This window comes from Gymnodraco acuticeps, unplaced genomic scaffold (genome assembly GCF_902827175.1).
Source record: "Gymnodraco acuticeps unplaced genomic scaffold, fGymAcu1.1, whole genome shotgun sequence".
Lineage (NCBI taxonomy): Eukaryota > Metazoa > Chordata > Actinopteri > Perciformes > Bathydraconidae > Gymnodraco > Gymnodraco acuticeps.
This window is the reverse complement of record NW_022991273.1, coordinates 361,420-377,184: the sequence shown is the minus strand read 5'-3', so window position 1 is coordinate 377,184 and position 15,765 is coordinate 361,420. Positions and strand designations below refer to the sequence as shown.

General features: G+C 42.0%; 1 protein-coding gene across 1 annotated transcript in view; it reads right to left on the bottom strand.

Annotated features, from left to right (window-relative positions):
• Nucleotides 1-15,765, bottom strand: part of LOC117562065 (receptor-type tyrosine-protein phosphatase gamma-like) — a 323,613-nt gene that overhangs the window by 13,940 nt on the left and 293,908 nt on the right. The window contains 5 exon segments of the mRNA XM_034239841.1: nt 8,451-8,597; nt 9,399-9,527; nt 13,401-13,477; nt 14,270-14,294; nt 14,296-14,364. Coding sequence (XP_034095732.1) covers nt 8,451-8,597; nt 9,399-9,527; nt 13,401-13,477; nt 14,270-14,294; nt 14,296-14,364 — 447 coding nt within the window.

Here is a 15,765-nt window from a genome sequence, read left to right as displayed (position 1 = left end):
CTCCTGACAGTTAAACCTGATATTTAGTAGGTCTGTTAAGTATTGAATGCTGATATTTCTGACGTAATTTGGCCGGTCAAAGTTGTTTGGGCTCGGATAAAATCGCTCCATTACTTTCGTCCCGTGTTACTTTCGTCCCGGCTTTCCCTACGTGAGTATGTGTGGTGTCAGGTGTCAGTATGAGAGGATGACAGCGCATCTAATTTTGATGTGGCCCAAGAGCCAATCACAATAATATCTGCGATGCAGTGAACCAATCACCTTTGAGGTGATTGGTTAATTAAACACTATCTGACCATGAACTGAGTTTGATCCTAAAATGGCAGGGAAGAAATGCACAGCTAAGCGAAAATATGAAGACGAACATGGGACGTTTTTAGTAGAGTGGGAGAGTTCATATTTTTTTATCGAACGCAATTGCAAGCCATTTTGCCTTATATGCCAGACAGCATTAACCCATTTCAAGGCTTCAAATCTTCAGCGTGTAAGAAATTAAAATCAATGTTTAATGACGTAATTTAGTTTAAACATACAGTAAGCTTAAAACTGTTTTATTCTGAAAACATTTCCGGTTAGCATTCGTCTGTGGCTAACGTTGTTGCTAAAGTTCATTTTGAAAAGCTTTACCGGAAGAAGTCTCCGGAATATCAACAGTGAGCTTAACTTCCGTTTTTTTGTTAGCAACAATTACAGCCATTAAAATGCATTAAATAAAAAGTCATGAAAGAGAGTATGAGGAGAAGAGACGTGTGGAGTTATACAATGAAGACACAACGTCTAAATCAGGGATGCCCAACCAGTCGATCGCGATCGACGATTCCCAGTCGATCGCGAGATGTGTCTAAAAATAGAACAACAATATTCTGTTTTATCGTTAATGTCCTATAACGTAATCTTCCTGTGCCAGAATAATGCACTTGAACGCATCAAAGCTTTGTGATTGGCCGGCGTGAGCCCATGTGTCGGGGCGTGGCTGGTGGGCAGTGGGCAGTGCACTAGTTCGCTAACATTGTCCGTGTCAACAGGAGTGACAGTCCGCACACACACAAGACCGCAATTATGGCAGAAGTAAAACATATATAATTTTCACTCCAAGTGGGAGGATGATTATTTTTGTATCTATTCCAATTCAAAGTCCATCTGTCTCATCTGCAATGCGAGCGTGGCTTTATCGAAGAAGGGTAATTTAGGAGCGGCATTTCAAAACAGTGCACAAACGCTACGAGACGGAATTCCCTCCTAATTCTGCCCTACGCTCCAAAAGGGGAGGGGCCTGAAAGGACAGCTAAATGCACAGCAGTCCATTTCCACCAGGCCCAACAACAAGAGCAAGGCTGCTACCAGAGCATCTTATCGCATCAGTCACGTTCTTGCGAAACACATGAAGTCTTTCAAAGACGGCGAAGTTGTGAAAGAAGCATTCCTGGAGGCTGCCGACGCACTTTTGGGGGACAGTAAAAATAACAGTAGCATTTCAACAGGTTTTTGATATAATAAAAACTCAAGTTAGATACCGTTATTAATCAGCTGTAAGTTTTAGTTTGTTTGAACTTATTCATTATAATTATTGTACAAAATGGTATAAGAATGCAAACTTAAATTGATTATATCATCAATTCAGGTTAAGAAACTAGTGTTGCTTGCATCCTATTTTAAAGGCATTTATTTGTATACTCTACTAAAATGCAACAAAAAAAGGGTTTGATTCTATTTTGTCTTTTTTATTGCACTTTGGCAGCAGATTCCTGTGTAGCTTCAGATCTGAGTTGTCTTATTAGTAAGCCTAATTTTTGTAGCAACACTATTTGTATTTAATGGCAAAGAAAGGGTTCAGAGTATTTTCTTTTTTCCCTGTGTCATATGTGGCAGCACTGTTCAATGTTTCTTGAAAACATTACCCACTGTAGTGACGTGTGAATAAACTCCAACTCTGTATCAACAACACTGTTGTGTAACTTCAGTTCAATACTTGTATGTGTGTAGATTAGAAAGAGGTAAGATAAAGGATCTGCAGTATTTTATGAAGTATTTAAAGGTCAGTTTTATACAAGTAGAAGTGTGTATTTACCTGGTAGTATAGGCTGTCAGTAATGGCTACGCCTCTCTATTTGGACTGGTAGATCTCGGCAGACTGGCAACTTTAAAAGTAGCTCTCGGTTCAAAAAAGGTTGGGCACCCCTGGTCTAAATCCTCTGTTTTACGCGATATCGGACATCGAAGACCGAGGTGGGAGGTCCCCCTGCATCACCACAGCCGCCATTGAAGAGGAGGAGCCAAATGATGAGATATTCAGGCCCAATCCCAAATCACTCCCTCCGTGACGGAGTGAACTCCGTCTGTAGCCACACTCGCAGCTGAATGAAGTTCCCTCCATTAAGGGTTAAGGGTATAAATACAGCAGCAAGCTTTGGGGCGGCCTCCCCTCTCTCCAGCAGAAACAGGAAATGCCGTAACTGTATGTAACAACGGTTTCAAATCAGCATCTCTTAGACAAAAAATGTAAATTAATAACTCAAATACAACTCCAAACATATTTCATCTCTTTTAGTTTGAAACCTGTTTATAAGCTTCTTAGTTTTTGAAACAGTCTGTAAATATACACAACTTTACAATAAAATGCACACATTTACCTTTTTCTAGACTATATAAATAAACATGATTGATTGATCATTGATTGATAAACACAGGTTTGATCCTAAGTTAAAAACATATGAGGCTATCATGAGGTTGTTAAAATCGCAGTTTATCAGCGGATGTTTGCTGGAACTACTTGTAAACAGCGTGTTTCCTGACGGACACACACAGGGTGACTCCGGTCAGGTAGAGACCGGTCTCAAGTCAGCACCGATGCAGACTCGCTGTTTGAGGGCTTGATAGCCCACTCCCCCTCCACACCGCTCCACACTCGTTGGTTTGGAACAGCACTTAATGTAGCGGACCCTCCGCACGAATGCGCAAACGGAGGGGGAGTGTGTAGGGGTAGGGTGTAGGGGGTGATTTGGGATTGGGCCATAGTTAGGTGACGGAGCTTTGTTGGCTCTCTTTCCACGGCCGCGACTGCGAGACGGCAGCTGCAGCAGCTCTCTCGAACCACCTTCTGTTTGTTCCATTACCGCACTATAATTAAAGTAACCCATTTGATCCTTTTGAGAGACTCCATTGGTCTCCTTATTTTAAGCTACTCTCCTGGGACGCGAGAACAACGAATACTTCTAATAAGCGCCATTTCACCTCACTCCATGCTAACATCGACCAGGACTTCCCAAAAGGTATGGAACTTCGCAAGCAGAAGATAAACACCTTGAAAGGTCAGGCAGAAAAGCAGACACAGTTTTTCAAAAAAATAACGAAGCACTCGGAAACCGTAACGCTTGCATCTTATCAAGTTGCTTGGAACATAGCACGAGCTAAAAAGAAGTACAATGAAGGGGAGTTTGTTCAAAAATGCCTCAGTGACGTGGTTGAAATCTTGTTTCCAGAACACAAAAAACTGAAATAAGCGGTATCAGACGTCCAACTGTCCCGCCACACTGTTAAACGCAGAATATCGGACATTAACACCGCCATTGAAGCGCAGTTACACTCTGATCTTCAAACATGTGAGTTTTTCAGTGTGGCATTGGATGAGTCTTGTGACATACAAGACAAGCCTCAGCTGGCAATATTTGCACGATCAGTCTCAAAGGATTGTGTTGTAAAAGAAGAACTCCTTGATATTGTGATATTAAAAGACAGAACCCATGGCATCGATGTAAAAGAAACAATGATACATGTGTTTGTGAAAGTAAATGTGCCCAAGCAGAAACTAACTGCAATAGCCACAGATGGAGCGCCATCTATGGTCGGATCTGTGAACAGGCTTGTGGGGCTGTGCAAAGCTGACAACACATTTCCCGAGTTTTGGAATTTCCACTGCATCATTCACCGGGAGCAACTTGTGTCCAAATCACTGAATTTAGACAACGTCATGAAGCCTGTGATGGAAATCGTAAACTACATCCGCACACATGCTCTTAACCACAGGCAATTTAAGAATCTCATCGCTGAACTCGACCAAGGGCTTCCAGGAGACCTGCCGCTGCACTGCACTGTGAGGTGGCTTTCTAAAGGCAAAGTGCTGTCTCGCTTCTTTGAGCTGTTGGATGCTGTGAAACTGTTCATGGAACAGAAGGACAAGGATTATCCGGAGCTCTCAGACCCCAAGTGGATTATGGATCTGGCCTTTTTGGTCGACATGCTGTGTCATCTGGACAGACTGAACCTGGATCTGCAGGGAAAGTTAAAAATACTGCCTGACTTAGTGCAAAGTGTATTTGCGTTTGTTAACAAACTGAAACTGTTTAAGACACATTTTAAAAAGGGAGAATTAGCGCATTTCCCCTCTCTGCTAAAAGCAAGCGCACAAGCCACCGGTGCCACCCGGAAAAAGCAAACAGCCCGTTATGCAACATTGGTTGAAACCCTGCAGGAAAGCTTTGCGACCCGGTTCCATGATCTACATGTGAAAAGGCCACAGATTACGTTCCTCGTCGATCCTTTTAATGCTGAGACGGACTGTTTGAAAGCCCCGCTAGTCAAGGACGAGGTGGTGGCCGAGTTGGAGATGATCGAACTTTCAGAGGATGACCGACTGAAACCTGTTCTGAGGGAAGGGACCCTTGAGTTCTGGAAAACTGTGCCAATCGAAAAATACCCCAATGTCAAACGGGCTGTGCTCAAGCTACTTTCAATGTTTGGGTCAACATACGTCTGTGAGTCTGTGTTTTCTACCCTGAAACACGTGAAATCTAAGCATCGATCTGTTCTGACTGACACACATGTGAGAGAATTGCTTCGAGTGGCCACAACGGAATACAAGCCAGATTTGAGGAGGATTGTTCAAAGCAAGGAATATCAGAAGTCCCACTAATTTAAAGTAAGATAAAAAACCTTTTCAATTTTGTTTACTGAGAGTTTGTGTGTGACTGCACACAATGTTCATTGTTATGTTTTTATGTTAACTGGTCTCTGAATACTGGGGCCTGTACTACGAAGCTGGTTCAACCTAAGCTGGATATGTTTGAGTTAGCCGGTTGGCCTAATCTAAAACATACGCGCTCTCGCTAAACGGTCCTACATCGCTGGTTATCAAGTGGATCGCTCAAGCCAGCCGTGTCCTATCTAGTTAGGTGCGCGTTCACATGAAAGGGGTGGTATCTGGAGCATTCGACCAATCACAAACATGGAGAAGCATACTGACAGCGCAGCGTCATACTTCCTGAATGAAAAGTGAACTATAATATTAGTCAAAAATGAAGAAGTTAAACTTTAAACATCCATAACTCAAACACTTGATCCAGGATCAAAGCCACAGAGCTGCACCTGCAAGGTGAATACAGCTGGTAACAGAACAAGTGTTTGAATGCGTACATTAACAGGTTTATGATATCACTGCCCCGTCTAAAACATGATCTGACTTTCATTACATTTGACTCGAGTGTTTCGTCAACTTAATGTGTTGCTTACAGTGGCGAGCTGTTACTTTTATACCTAGGCCCTCTGACCCCCGCTTCCCTCGTAAAAAAAAGAAGAGATATTACGTCTCAACGTAGACTTCAGCGGAATATCAAAACAGTGGTCCGGGGTGCAAAACGCATCAATGACAGCGATCCTCTACCACACAAAACATCATTTATATAAACACCTATCATGACAGGGCACCCACAGCCAAGTAGCAATTACAAATGAATTAAGTCGGCACGGCGGCCCACATTGAAAATGACTTAGGCCTACCTTTGATGATCAAATCACTTAAACACAAAGTCCATTTGTCCTTTTGGATGAAGCACTTGCGGGTCATTCAGCTGATCCTTTGCGACACTAGAGTTTATCATTGTAACTCAATCTTGAAAATGACTGTTAATAATTTCGCAACGATGTCATCACTATCACTGAAGTGAGCCATCATGAACGAACTTATGCTAATCATAAATCTATCAAAAATAATAAAAGTAGGATAGACATGTGGATATTATCCGGCTGAACAAAACGTGCATTTATCAAACAGGTTCGTTTTCCACAGACCTTATTTCGAGCTATTTTCCAAAATCCTATGGAGAAATCCCATTGCTTTCAGTCGAGGGAATCCGAGTGAAGCTTACTTCCGGGTTATAGGATGCGTCACTGCACCACTTGCATAGACCTCACAGCGGGCGGTACCTGTCATAAAGTCCGCGAAAATTAAGCCCGCCCATTTAGAGGGAAGATATGATTGGTCAATTGTACTGTCATTTGACATTACTCTCTCGTTGAGTTACTATAGCTGGCCCTCTGTGAATGTAGAGAGGGACCAACAAGCTCTCCCGTCTTCACATAACTCGCAGAGACGGCATTTAACCCTTCACATTCCAACAGAAACTGAACAGGCAGATTCGAAGGATTTATTTCTTTGGAAATATTATTTTAAATACAATTAAATCAAGTTATTTTGGTAAAATTAATGAAAAATGTAACAACAAAAAAATATAAAAAATAATATTTAAAAAAAAAAAAGTTTTTTCTAATGTTTTCAAATATTATTTTTTAGAATATCTTAGGCCCTCACAGAGGACCTAGAGGGCCCTGACGGCTCGCCACTGGTTGCTTAAAATAATACTTCTGCATACAGTATGTGACACTGTGAGTGTTGCACGGCCAGATACGGCTCAGCTGACTCAGATAAGGAGATATATGATACATTATGATGTGATATGCCGCGGACTGTACTTAATGTTACTCTGATCCGGTTACTTATGTTGTGGCAGATATTTAAGTAAGCTTTCTTAACGCTAATGTTATAGGCCTAATAGTCAGATTGCTCTGAAGAAGGAGGTGATATTCTATTAATGTTCACGTTCACACAGTCGGTGATTTATGCCGGCCGTCTTTCCTGCGATGGCAGCTTTTCTTTATTTCCTTTCTCCTGTAATATGACTTGATCGCTTTAAACTCCGCACACTGAGCTCTGATTGGTCAGCAGGCAGTGCTTTCACTGAGTTGAGCTCTTAGCCTGCAACCTAACCTGGTCCCGACCAGGTTAGCCGCTAAGCATAAGTTACCATGGAGATATAGCCTGCTAAAAAGAGAACCAGCTTCGTAGGACCGGAAAGCCGGAGTTTTCCCTGAATTTAGCCGGCTAAGCGAAAATCCTGCTTCGTAGTACACCCCCCTGGTAGGAGAGGTTTGATTCCAGTTCTGTCAATATTATGGTGTGTGACATTTACAATAAATCTGTCTGAGCAGAGCTATGTGTGTCTCTCTGTGTGGGGAGGGTCTTTGAGTGTGTGTGTGTGTGTGTGTGTGTGTGTGTGTGTGTGTGTGTGTGTGTGTGTGTGTGTGTGTGTGTGTGTGTGTGTGTGTGTGTGTGTGTGTGTGTGTGTGTGTGTGTGTGTGTGTGTGTGTGTGTGTGTGTGTGTAAAGTTTTAGATTGTCATTGTATCTGTGTGAGAGAGAGAGGGGAGGAATAAAGTGAAGGAGCACAGAGACAGGCTGAGAACAAAAGAGAGAAGGAGGGGGGGTGCACACGCATCTGTGACTGTGTGTTACTCTTTGCAGTAACATAGTCAAAATGTTGGCTCTTAACCTCTGACTGGTTGGCTACCCCTGATATATAGTTTTACCTTTTCAAAATAGAAACCTATTCAATTAATTTCATTTATTTAAAAGGAATCACAATTTCTGTAAATGTGAACATGCTGGCCAGCATGCTAATATCTATCTATGCCAATCAAAGTTTTGCTTGAAAAGTCAAGTGATTAACTAAATTAAGTAGAAATAACCTGAGAACCCATGATGATCTAAACTTTTAGTAAACTTCAATGTGGTATAAATGAAAGGTGTAGCTCTGTGTTAAATATGAATGGGTTTTTTTCAGAGATTCACACTAGTTTTCACTTTGCTTTGTTATATCACAATTATATTTTTTTCTTAGAACTAGCTAAATATTGGGACTGGGGGAAAGATCTTCAGGATCGGTTTGGCAGGAGCTGTATCACTTTGTTGCTGCAGCAAATGTCTTTCTCCATTCTCTAGCCGTAAATCTTCAGTGTCTGACATCAGTTCAGCTCTCCAGTGTTCTGCTTGTGATCCAGAGGTTCCTTTACACTAGTGTTCAGTAAACAGAAAGGAAGGTAAGGAGGTTTCAGTTCAAGCTGATGTACTCTCTGTGCACACATTATTACATTCTACATTAACAACATGGTGGAGCACATGAGTAATGTTGTGTGCATGAAACCATTCTTCTGTTCTACCCTATTAATGTGTTTTGTTCTCATACTGTACTGTCTGTACAGCTCAATTGCAGTCTCTCTGACACACACACACTCACACACACACACACACACATACACACACACACACACACACACACACACACACACACACACACACACACACACACACACACACACACACACACACACACACACAGTTACCTGTGTAGCCTCCAAGATGAAGTCGTGGATGTTGATCTGTTCCTCGTTGGACAGACAGAGTCGGTCTTTACTGATGAGAGTGACAGTGAATGCCTCACAGTTCATGGCCTCCTCCCGACTGGGCCAGTACACAAACTCATCCTCTGCCTGTAGAAGAGCGCAGGGACCGCCTTTATTTAATCATTGCATGCAAAACATTGTCACAGGGGATGGGATTACTGCAGTATTTATGTGCTTATTGAATAAATAAAGGTTAGTCGTGGGGCAAAGCATTTGGACTGGAATTTCTACTTTGTGTAAATTAATGTTTACATTTGGAGGTATGTGAGAGACTTTGTGGTGTATGTATGTTTGTGTGTGTGTGCATTACACTGCATGGTGAGCTATCTGGGTGCGGCTCTGCCAGAATTATTAATAAAAAAACAAATGCGCTCTACAGACCCACATAAGGTAGAAAAATGGTACGCTCAGAGTGTAAAAAAAGAACGAATACATTCAGTAGCCAGAGCTGGTGTCAGAGCCATCCTGAAAAAGGCATGAATACAGAAATTGAAATTGACCTATGTTTAATCTTCTCCCTCATAAAAGTCAGAGAACGCACGTTAGGCTGCTAACCACATTTACACAAAATGTCACATGTGTAACTGCGGCTCGTGAAAAAGTGTGTGATTCATAATAAATTAGACATTTAAATGCTGGCTTATGGGCAGACAACGCAGGCATGCATATGAGGTCAAAGTGGTAGATTGCCATAGTATTCCTCTATAGTGTGTGTGTGTGTGTGTGTGTGTGTGTGTGTGTGTGTGTGTGTGTGTGTGTGTGTGTGTGTGTGTGTGTGTGTGTGTGTGTGTGTGTGTGTGTGTGTGTGTGTGTGTGTGTGTGTGTGTGTGTGTATGAGTCTGTGTGTGTGTATAAGTCTGTGGGTGTTTTTGTGTTTGTGCTTCCTACCAGTCCCTGGTTGGCAGGCAGCATAACAATAATTTGTGCGTTGTGGTCCCAGATCATTCTCCAGAAGTCTTTTGTGGTATGAGGCAGAGGATGCTGGGTAATGATGAACTCATTGCTCCTGTAGTAACCCTGTAAGAAAAACAGGTTGTCAGAGTTAAACTACATTTATTTGGTTTTAGGTTCTGCTTTAAACAGAATCAACACATAACGTTAACATCACAGTCACACAGCTGATCAGCCGACAGCCCCCTGCGGCTGGGGGTGGTCACCCCTAAAGGACTAACCACAGCTGGGGGGGTTCAATCTGATCTGGGTGAAATGTAGCCCTGCCTTCATCGATGGATAATAAAAGTACATTTACTCCAGTACGGTACCTAAGTACATTTTTGAGGCACGTTTACTTTACCTGAGTATTCTCAGTTTATACCACCATTACGCATTAGAAGTACTTTTAATTTGGGTAATTTAAGTATATTTGGATGCTGATGCTTTTTTATACTTGTACTTATTTTATACTTTTTCCACCACTGCCTGCCTTTGATAGAAAATGGCTGCACTGCTGAGCAGTGAAATAGACTCTACAGGAAGTGACGGCAGTGACGACAGCTGACAACAAAGACATAATAATTACCACATGGCAAACTACCTGCTTTATAGACTCAGGTCATCGGTTGCTCCCAACTTCTTAGTTATGCTTTAAAGGGCACTCCACAATTTGACACACCAAGGTCAGTGAACAAGTCATTTCCCAGCAGGGCCGGACTGGGACAATAAGTCAGGCCGGGAATTATACACCCAGCCAGGCCACTACCAGTTTTATTTGTCAATTTTTACAGCGTTGCTGCCCATAGTGATAGCCCTCTAAATCTACTACCCAAAAATAAACATATGGACATGGGTTACTATTTTAAAAAAAGTGCAAATCTATTTAGGAACCTATGTGAACATATTTTAAGTGGAGGTGGACCTCAAATCCTATAGGGGGGTCCGGGGGCATGCTCCCCCGGTAAGATTTTTTAAAAATGTTGGACTTAAATGCATCAATCTGGTGCATTTTGAGGGGGAAATAAAGAGACTACACCCATATGAAACAGAACTGTATACATTTAAATAATCATAAAAACATGGCCATAACCAATAACATACCATATCCAATATGAAAAAACATTGAAACTTGTTTATTTATTTGTTTTTGGTTCATTTATAGTTGTGAGTGTGTCTGTGCTCCTGAACCAGCCTCACCTGTCTCCCCCTGCTCCTCTTTGAGGCAGCAGCAAAGACTAGTTTTAGCTCTCAACAAGTTTATCTTACCTTTTTTCACCTAGTTAACATTTTTTTTGTATTATTCATGCATATTTTACCAATCACTCCCCCCTCAAATGGAAATATGTGTTTACATAAATGGTGACCAAACCCTTCGAGACCCACAGAGATAACTTAGACTAAGTTAACTATCTAAACACTCGGAGAGTCCTTTACCTCACCTGAGCTGTAGTTATCAGTCTCTCACCCGGCCACACGAGGACGAAAACGGCCGTTTGCGTTACTGTTTAGTGTCATATAGACCATTCGGCCACACGAGGACGACCGAATACGGCACTAAACGACTGAGGAAACGATAACGGGTCCCAAGGTGGATAGAATGGCATACGCAACGCTCTGGGGGGTCCAACGGCTCCGTGTGTGCGCCCTATACGATCATTTTCTGATAATGATTGCGCAATAGCCCCGCCTCTCCCCACCTCTGCTGCTCACCTCCGCGTACCCCGCACCATTGCTGATGTGTTCCGCCACCAACAACAACAACAATGGCGGATCGCAGAGTTGCTATCGTGCTCCGGACGCTACTGACCATGCTACAGTTCTTTGTGCAACATCTACAGCAGACTTACACATCCGGGGGGGATCTTACTCGCTGCTTTTGTGGATATGTACTGCAGCTTCAGCGATCATTTTCTGATAATGATTGCGCAATAGCCCCGCCTCTCCCCACCTCTGCTGCTCACCCCCGCGTCAAAGTAAACTGCACACTGAATTCAGATTATTTATCTTTCTCTCGATATGGACATAAACGCGAGTGAAGTCTAATCTGACAGGACGGAGACACCTCTCAAACTACCTAAACTAGTTATAAATATGTTTATTTTTACTGTCGGCCGGGTCACTCATTACTGGATCAGCTGCTGCATGAGACAGACACTGGCGCTGTCCGAAGAGAGGGAGGAAAAAGAGAAGCTCCGTGTATTTATATTATTATATTATATAGAGTCATTATTCATTTGTTTTAAAGCTCAATAAATAACAAAGAAGACCTTTGACCGGCACTTTTATAATTTTGTCGGAAGATTTAAACTTTAATACACGTTGACTGGCGAAAAACTCTGCCCGGTTCCCTCGGCCCCCACCGCGGAGAATAAACAGAAGGGCAACCATGACAACCATGCTTCTTCGCTGCTTTTGTGGAGGAAGTTACAGCGCCACGTACAGGCTCCTGCATATGTACTGCAGCTTCTCCAGCGGTTGGAGCTAAACGGAGCAGTCTCGTGTGGGCAGACACTATCCGGATAACTATTGCGTGTGGACGGAAGCTTGTTTGCGATTGCGTTTGCGTTAATCCTATGCGTTTAGCCGTTTTCGTCCTCGTGTGGCCGGGGTCTTAGTCTGACAGGAGAGGACTCTCCTCCACCTTGTTGTTGAAAAAGCTCCTTATATCCATTTGCGCAGCTAGCTAGCACCAGATGCTAACAACAATACACGTAACCGGTGCGCACGCTTTATCGCGCCACACTAACACACACCCTCCCGAGCTTGAATGACACACAGACCAATCGAGGGCATTAGTATGATCTGTATGAAAGTGGCCATGTCGGCAGGCCACATCATGTATACAGCCAGTCACCCTCTGTGAGGCAGAGTCAGACCCACATTTGCGCAGCGTTGCGTTCACAATACATACATTAAAAAAAAAAAATCTCAGGCCACTTAACAGGCCAGGCCATCGGGAAACCTCCCGGTCCTCCCGATGGCCAGTCCGGGCCTGTTTCCCAGCCTGGTACATAATGAATTTTGCCATTCTAGTTTTTCATTAACTTTGAGAAAATTGCTCAACAACATCATCTGGGTTATCTCGGACAGGCTTAAGACTTCAACATTTTAATAGAACGCTTGTATTACAGGGCAGTATTGGTCTCCATGGTTACTAGAGAACCAAGACTTGAACATAAGTTGTTGATGTGAAATCGGTGTATGGATGTGTGTAATAAGTTAACTCAGTGTAAGAGTCAGCATGTCTCTGGCTCTGCTGCTTGATGTCGAACAGTATTTTCTAAATCTGTCTTTTGCAAGACTTCTGGAGAACCCTGAAAAAGGTTTCTGAAAGTATCTGATTTAGTTAAATCTCCATATTCCTGTTAAGCCAATGTCAACATGAGCAGCGAGAAAATGTGTACATCACGATTACAAAATCACAGACAGTGATTCTGAATGAGTGAGTTTTGACCTTATGACATGTGACCTGTGACCGTGTGTGACCATGTGACCTCTATCATTTTTCCAACCCAGTTTAGACTCCACCACGCCACAATAGAAAAGTGGATATCAGTACAGCGTAGGCCATGGTGAAATCGTTACAGCGGTCTTGGGCAAATGGAATATTTGTTAACCTCTGACAGTGTTAGAAAGTAACAAAGTACATATACTCAAATACTGGCTACATTTAGTTTGCTGGTTTATTCTTCTTAAATATACGGTGAATTCTTATTTTTATATTAAAAAGTGCTATGTTTATCAATCTAATCTGAAAAAGCTGCTCTATGAAGCGCCTGTAACTGTCAAATTCATATTTCGTGGGATGAAAACTCCAAGGCTGACGCTCTGACGCTGCGTCGATGATAGTCGTGGTTGAATCTCTACTGGGTTGGAAAAACAATAGAGACTGCTCCGTAAAAGCATGGAGGAGACACTGGAGGATCAATGATTGACAGGAGAAGGGAAAGTGCTCACCATGATGTAGGAGGCGTTAATGTAGTCAGTGTCTTTAGTGCCGGGCAGAGGTGCCAGGCCGACCCTTGCTCGTTCCGCTGCTCACAGATACACAGAGAGAGAGGGAGGGGGGAGCCATTTAGCAGTTTATTAGAACAGAGCAATCATGCTGAAAGGACAGTATGTGTGCATTCATTCATCCTAATGCTGATGGTTGGGAGTAAACAGTTCTTGGTAATGCTTGACTGGTGATTGAGAGAAGTATTACAGTGTGTGAAACAGCTGCAGATCACACACAGCAGCTGAGTAATGATAATGAGAGCAGACAGCGTGTACATATCAGAGGGGCCATATTCAGCTACAGTTTGAAAGGCTATTATGGAAATGCGTTAACTATGCTGAACACGGAGTTGTTTTAAAACTGATCGCAACAACATTTATAAGGGCATTCAAAATAGAACAAAAACTTTTTTAAATGAGATCGATTGTGTAATTGGTATGATTTACAGTATTGTTAAAGTACAGGAATTTATACAACAAGTTTTAGTCATGGTTAGCTATAGTGGTTTATGTTAAATGTGAAGATGAGCTGTTAGCAAAGAGTTAGGAAAAATAAGCTTTTCCTGAAAATACCATATAGCATGAAGCGCAAATCATAGACAGCTAACATAACTTAACATGAATGACGACGATAAAAATGATATATCTCTATGAAACAGCACATAAATACAATTCAATAATAAAATGATCTTCTTTAATGCAGAAGGTGTAATAGTGATCAGTGAATGATGCGACTAGTCTCTTATTGCACCTGTCTTTATGGTTTGGTTATTACTGGAGGAGGGTTCACTTCAAATATAGTATTTGTTTAACATGAGTGTAACACTTACATGGCACCACAGAGGAATTTCGATTTCTTCTCTTTGTTGCACTCCTTCTGAGCGTTGAAGCATTCCATGAATCGGTCATTACACTGTGTTATCAACTAAAAGACAAAAGAAGAACAGTTACACTTTTAAACATTTTAATGACAGACCACCTCACAGTTAGGAAGTGATTTCATTTAAAGAACTCTGGGATTTGGTGAAATATGCCTTGTTCACTGTGTCAGTAACCATTTCACTCTTAGTGGTTCAGTCTCAGTTAACATACTAGCATACGATTATTCCAAAGCTAATAGAATAGTTCTAAAGAAAAGCTGAAGGTAACACAGAAAGCAGCTAAGAGCAGAACAATCCCAAACTAGCTGAAGCAGTTGGGAAACAAGCAAAAAGACCAGAAGAAAAACAAAAGCTCTACAAACAATGACTACATTCAGAAGAAGTCATTGGCTTAATCCTAACCTTGTCAGGGAGGCATGAAGCATTCCCATAACAAAGAAAGCTATTGTAAGAAATTAAAATCAATGTTGATATGGTGTAATTTAAATGAAATACAGGGTTTTAATTTAAAGCAGTTTTATTCTGAAAAAAACAGAAGTTTACACTAACTATTAACTTAACACTTTTATTCTGAAAATTCTTCATTTCCGGTTAGCATTAGCATGTGGCTAACGTTTTGAAACCGTGAATTGAAGGTGAAATGACATGTGATGTTGTACACTAAACACACTGGGGTTAGCACTCATTTATTGACGCTGAAATAACATTTATCAGGGAATGTTTAAATAACCACAGACACCAGAATTATGTAATTTAGCAACAGAAAAAGGCAGGAATTGCATTGGACCCGCCCCCGTCGACGCCGGCCAATAAGAGAAGACTACAGTGGACAACCCGTGAGCCACAGGAAGGATCGGCCCCTTTTTCCTGACCTCGGCTGACCGAAGCACACGCGAGAGGCAACCAGCTGAATGGGGAGAGCGCCTCCATTTTGCAATTTCATTGTATATCACCACATTATTTGTGTAATTAAATGCTGTTAACTTTTATAAGCTTCCCTTGACTCTTTTCAGATGGTCCTGCTCTCAGGGTTCAAGAATTGTATTATTATGTTATTGTTAAGAATTTACTGATTTCAGGGAAACCTACTGTCTTTGTTCTGAAGTATAATCCCCATTATATGAACCCTTTGATATTAAAGGTCCCATGTCATGGCCATTTCTACTGATCATAATTCCATTGTTGAGGTCTACTAAAATAGATTTATATTGTGCAATTTTTCAAACTCACATTGGTTTCTCATACAGCATCTGTGTAAAGTATGTGTATTCACTCTCTGGGTCCTTCTCACTTCGGTTAAATAGATTCCTTCTGTCCCTCACTTGCGTCGTTTCCCTGCGACTAGTCCCTCCTACCAGGGAAGCATGGAGAGACGCAAGGAAACCACGAGAAGCAGGGAAATGAGTTTTAGGCCCATTCCCAAACCGCCCCCTACACCCTACCCC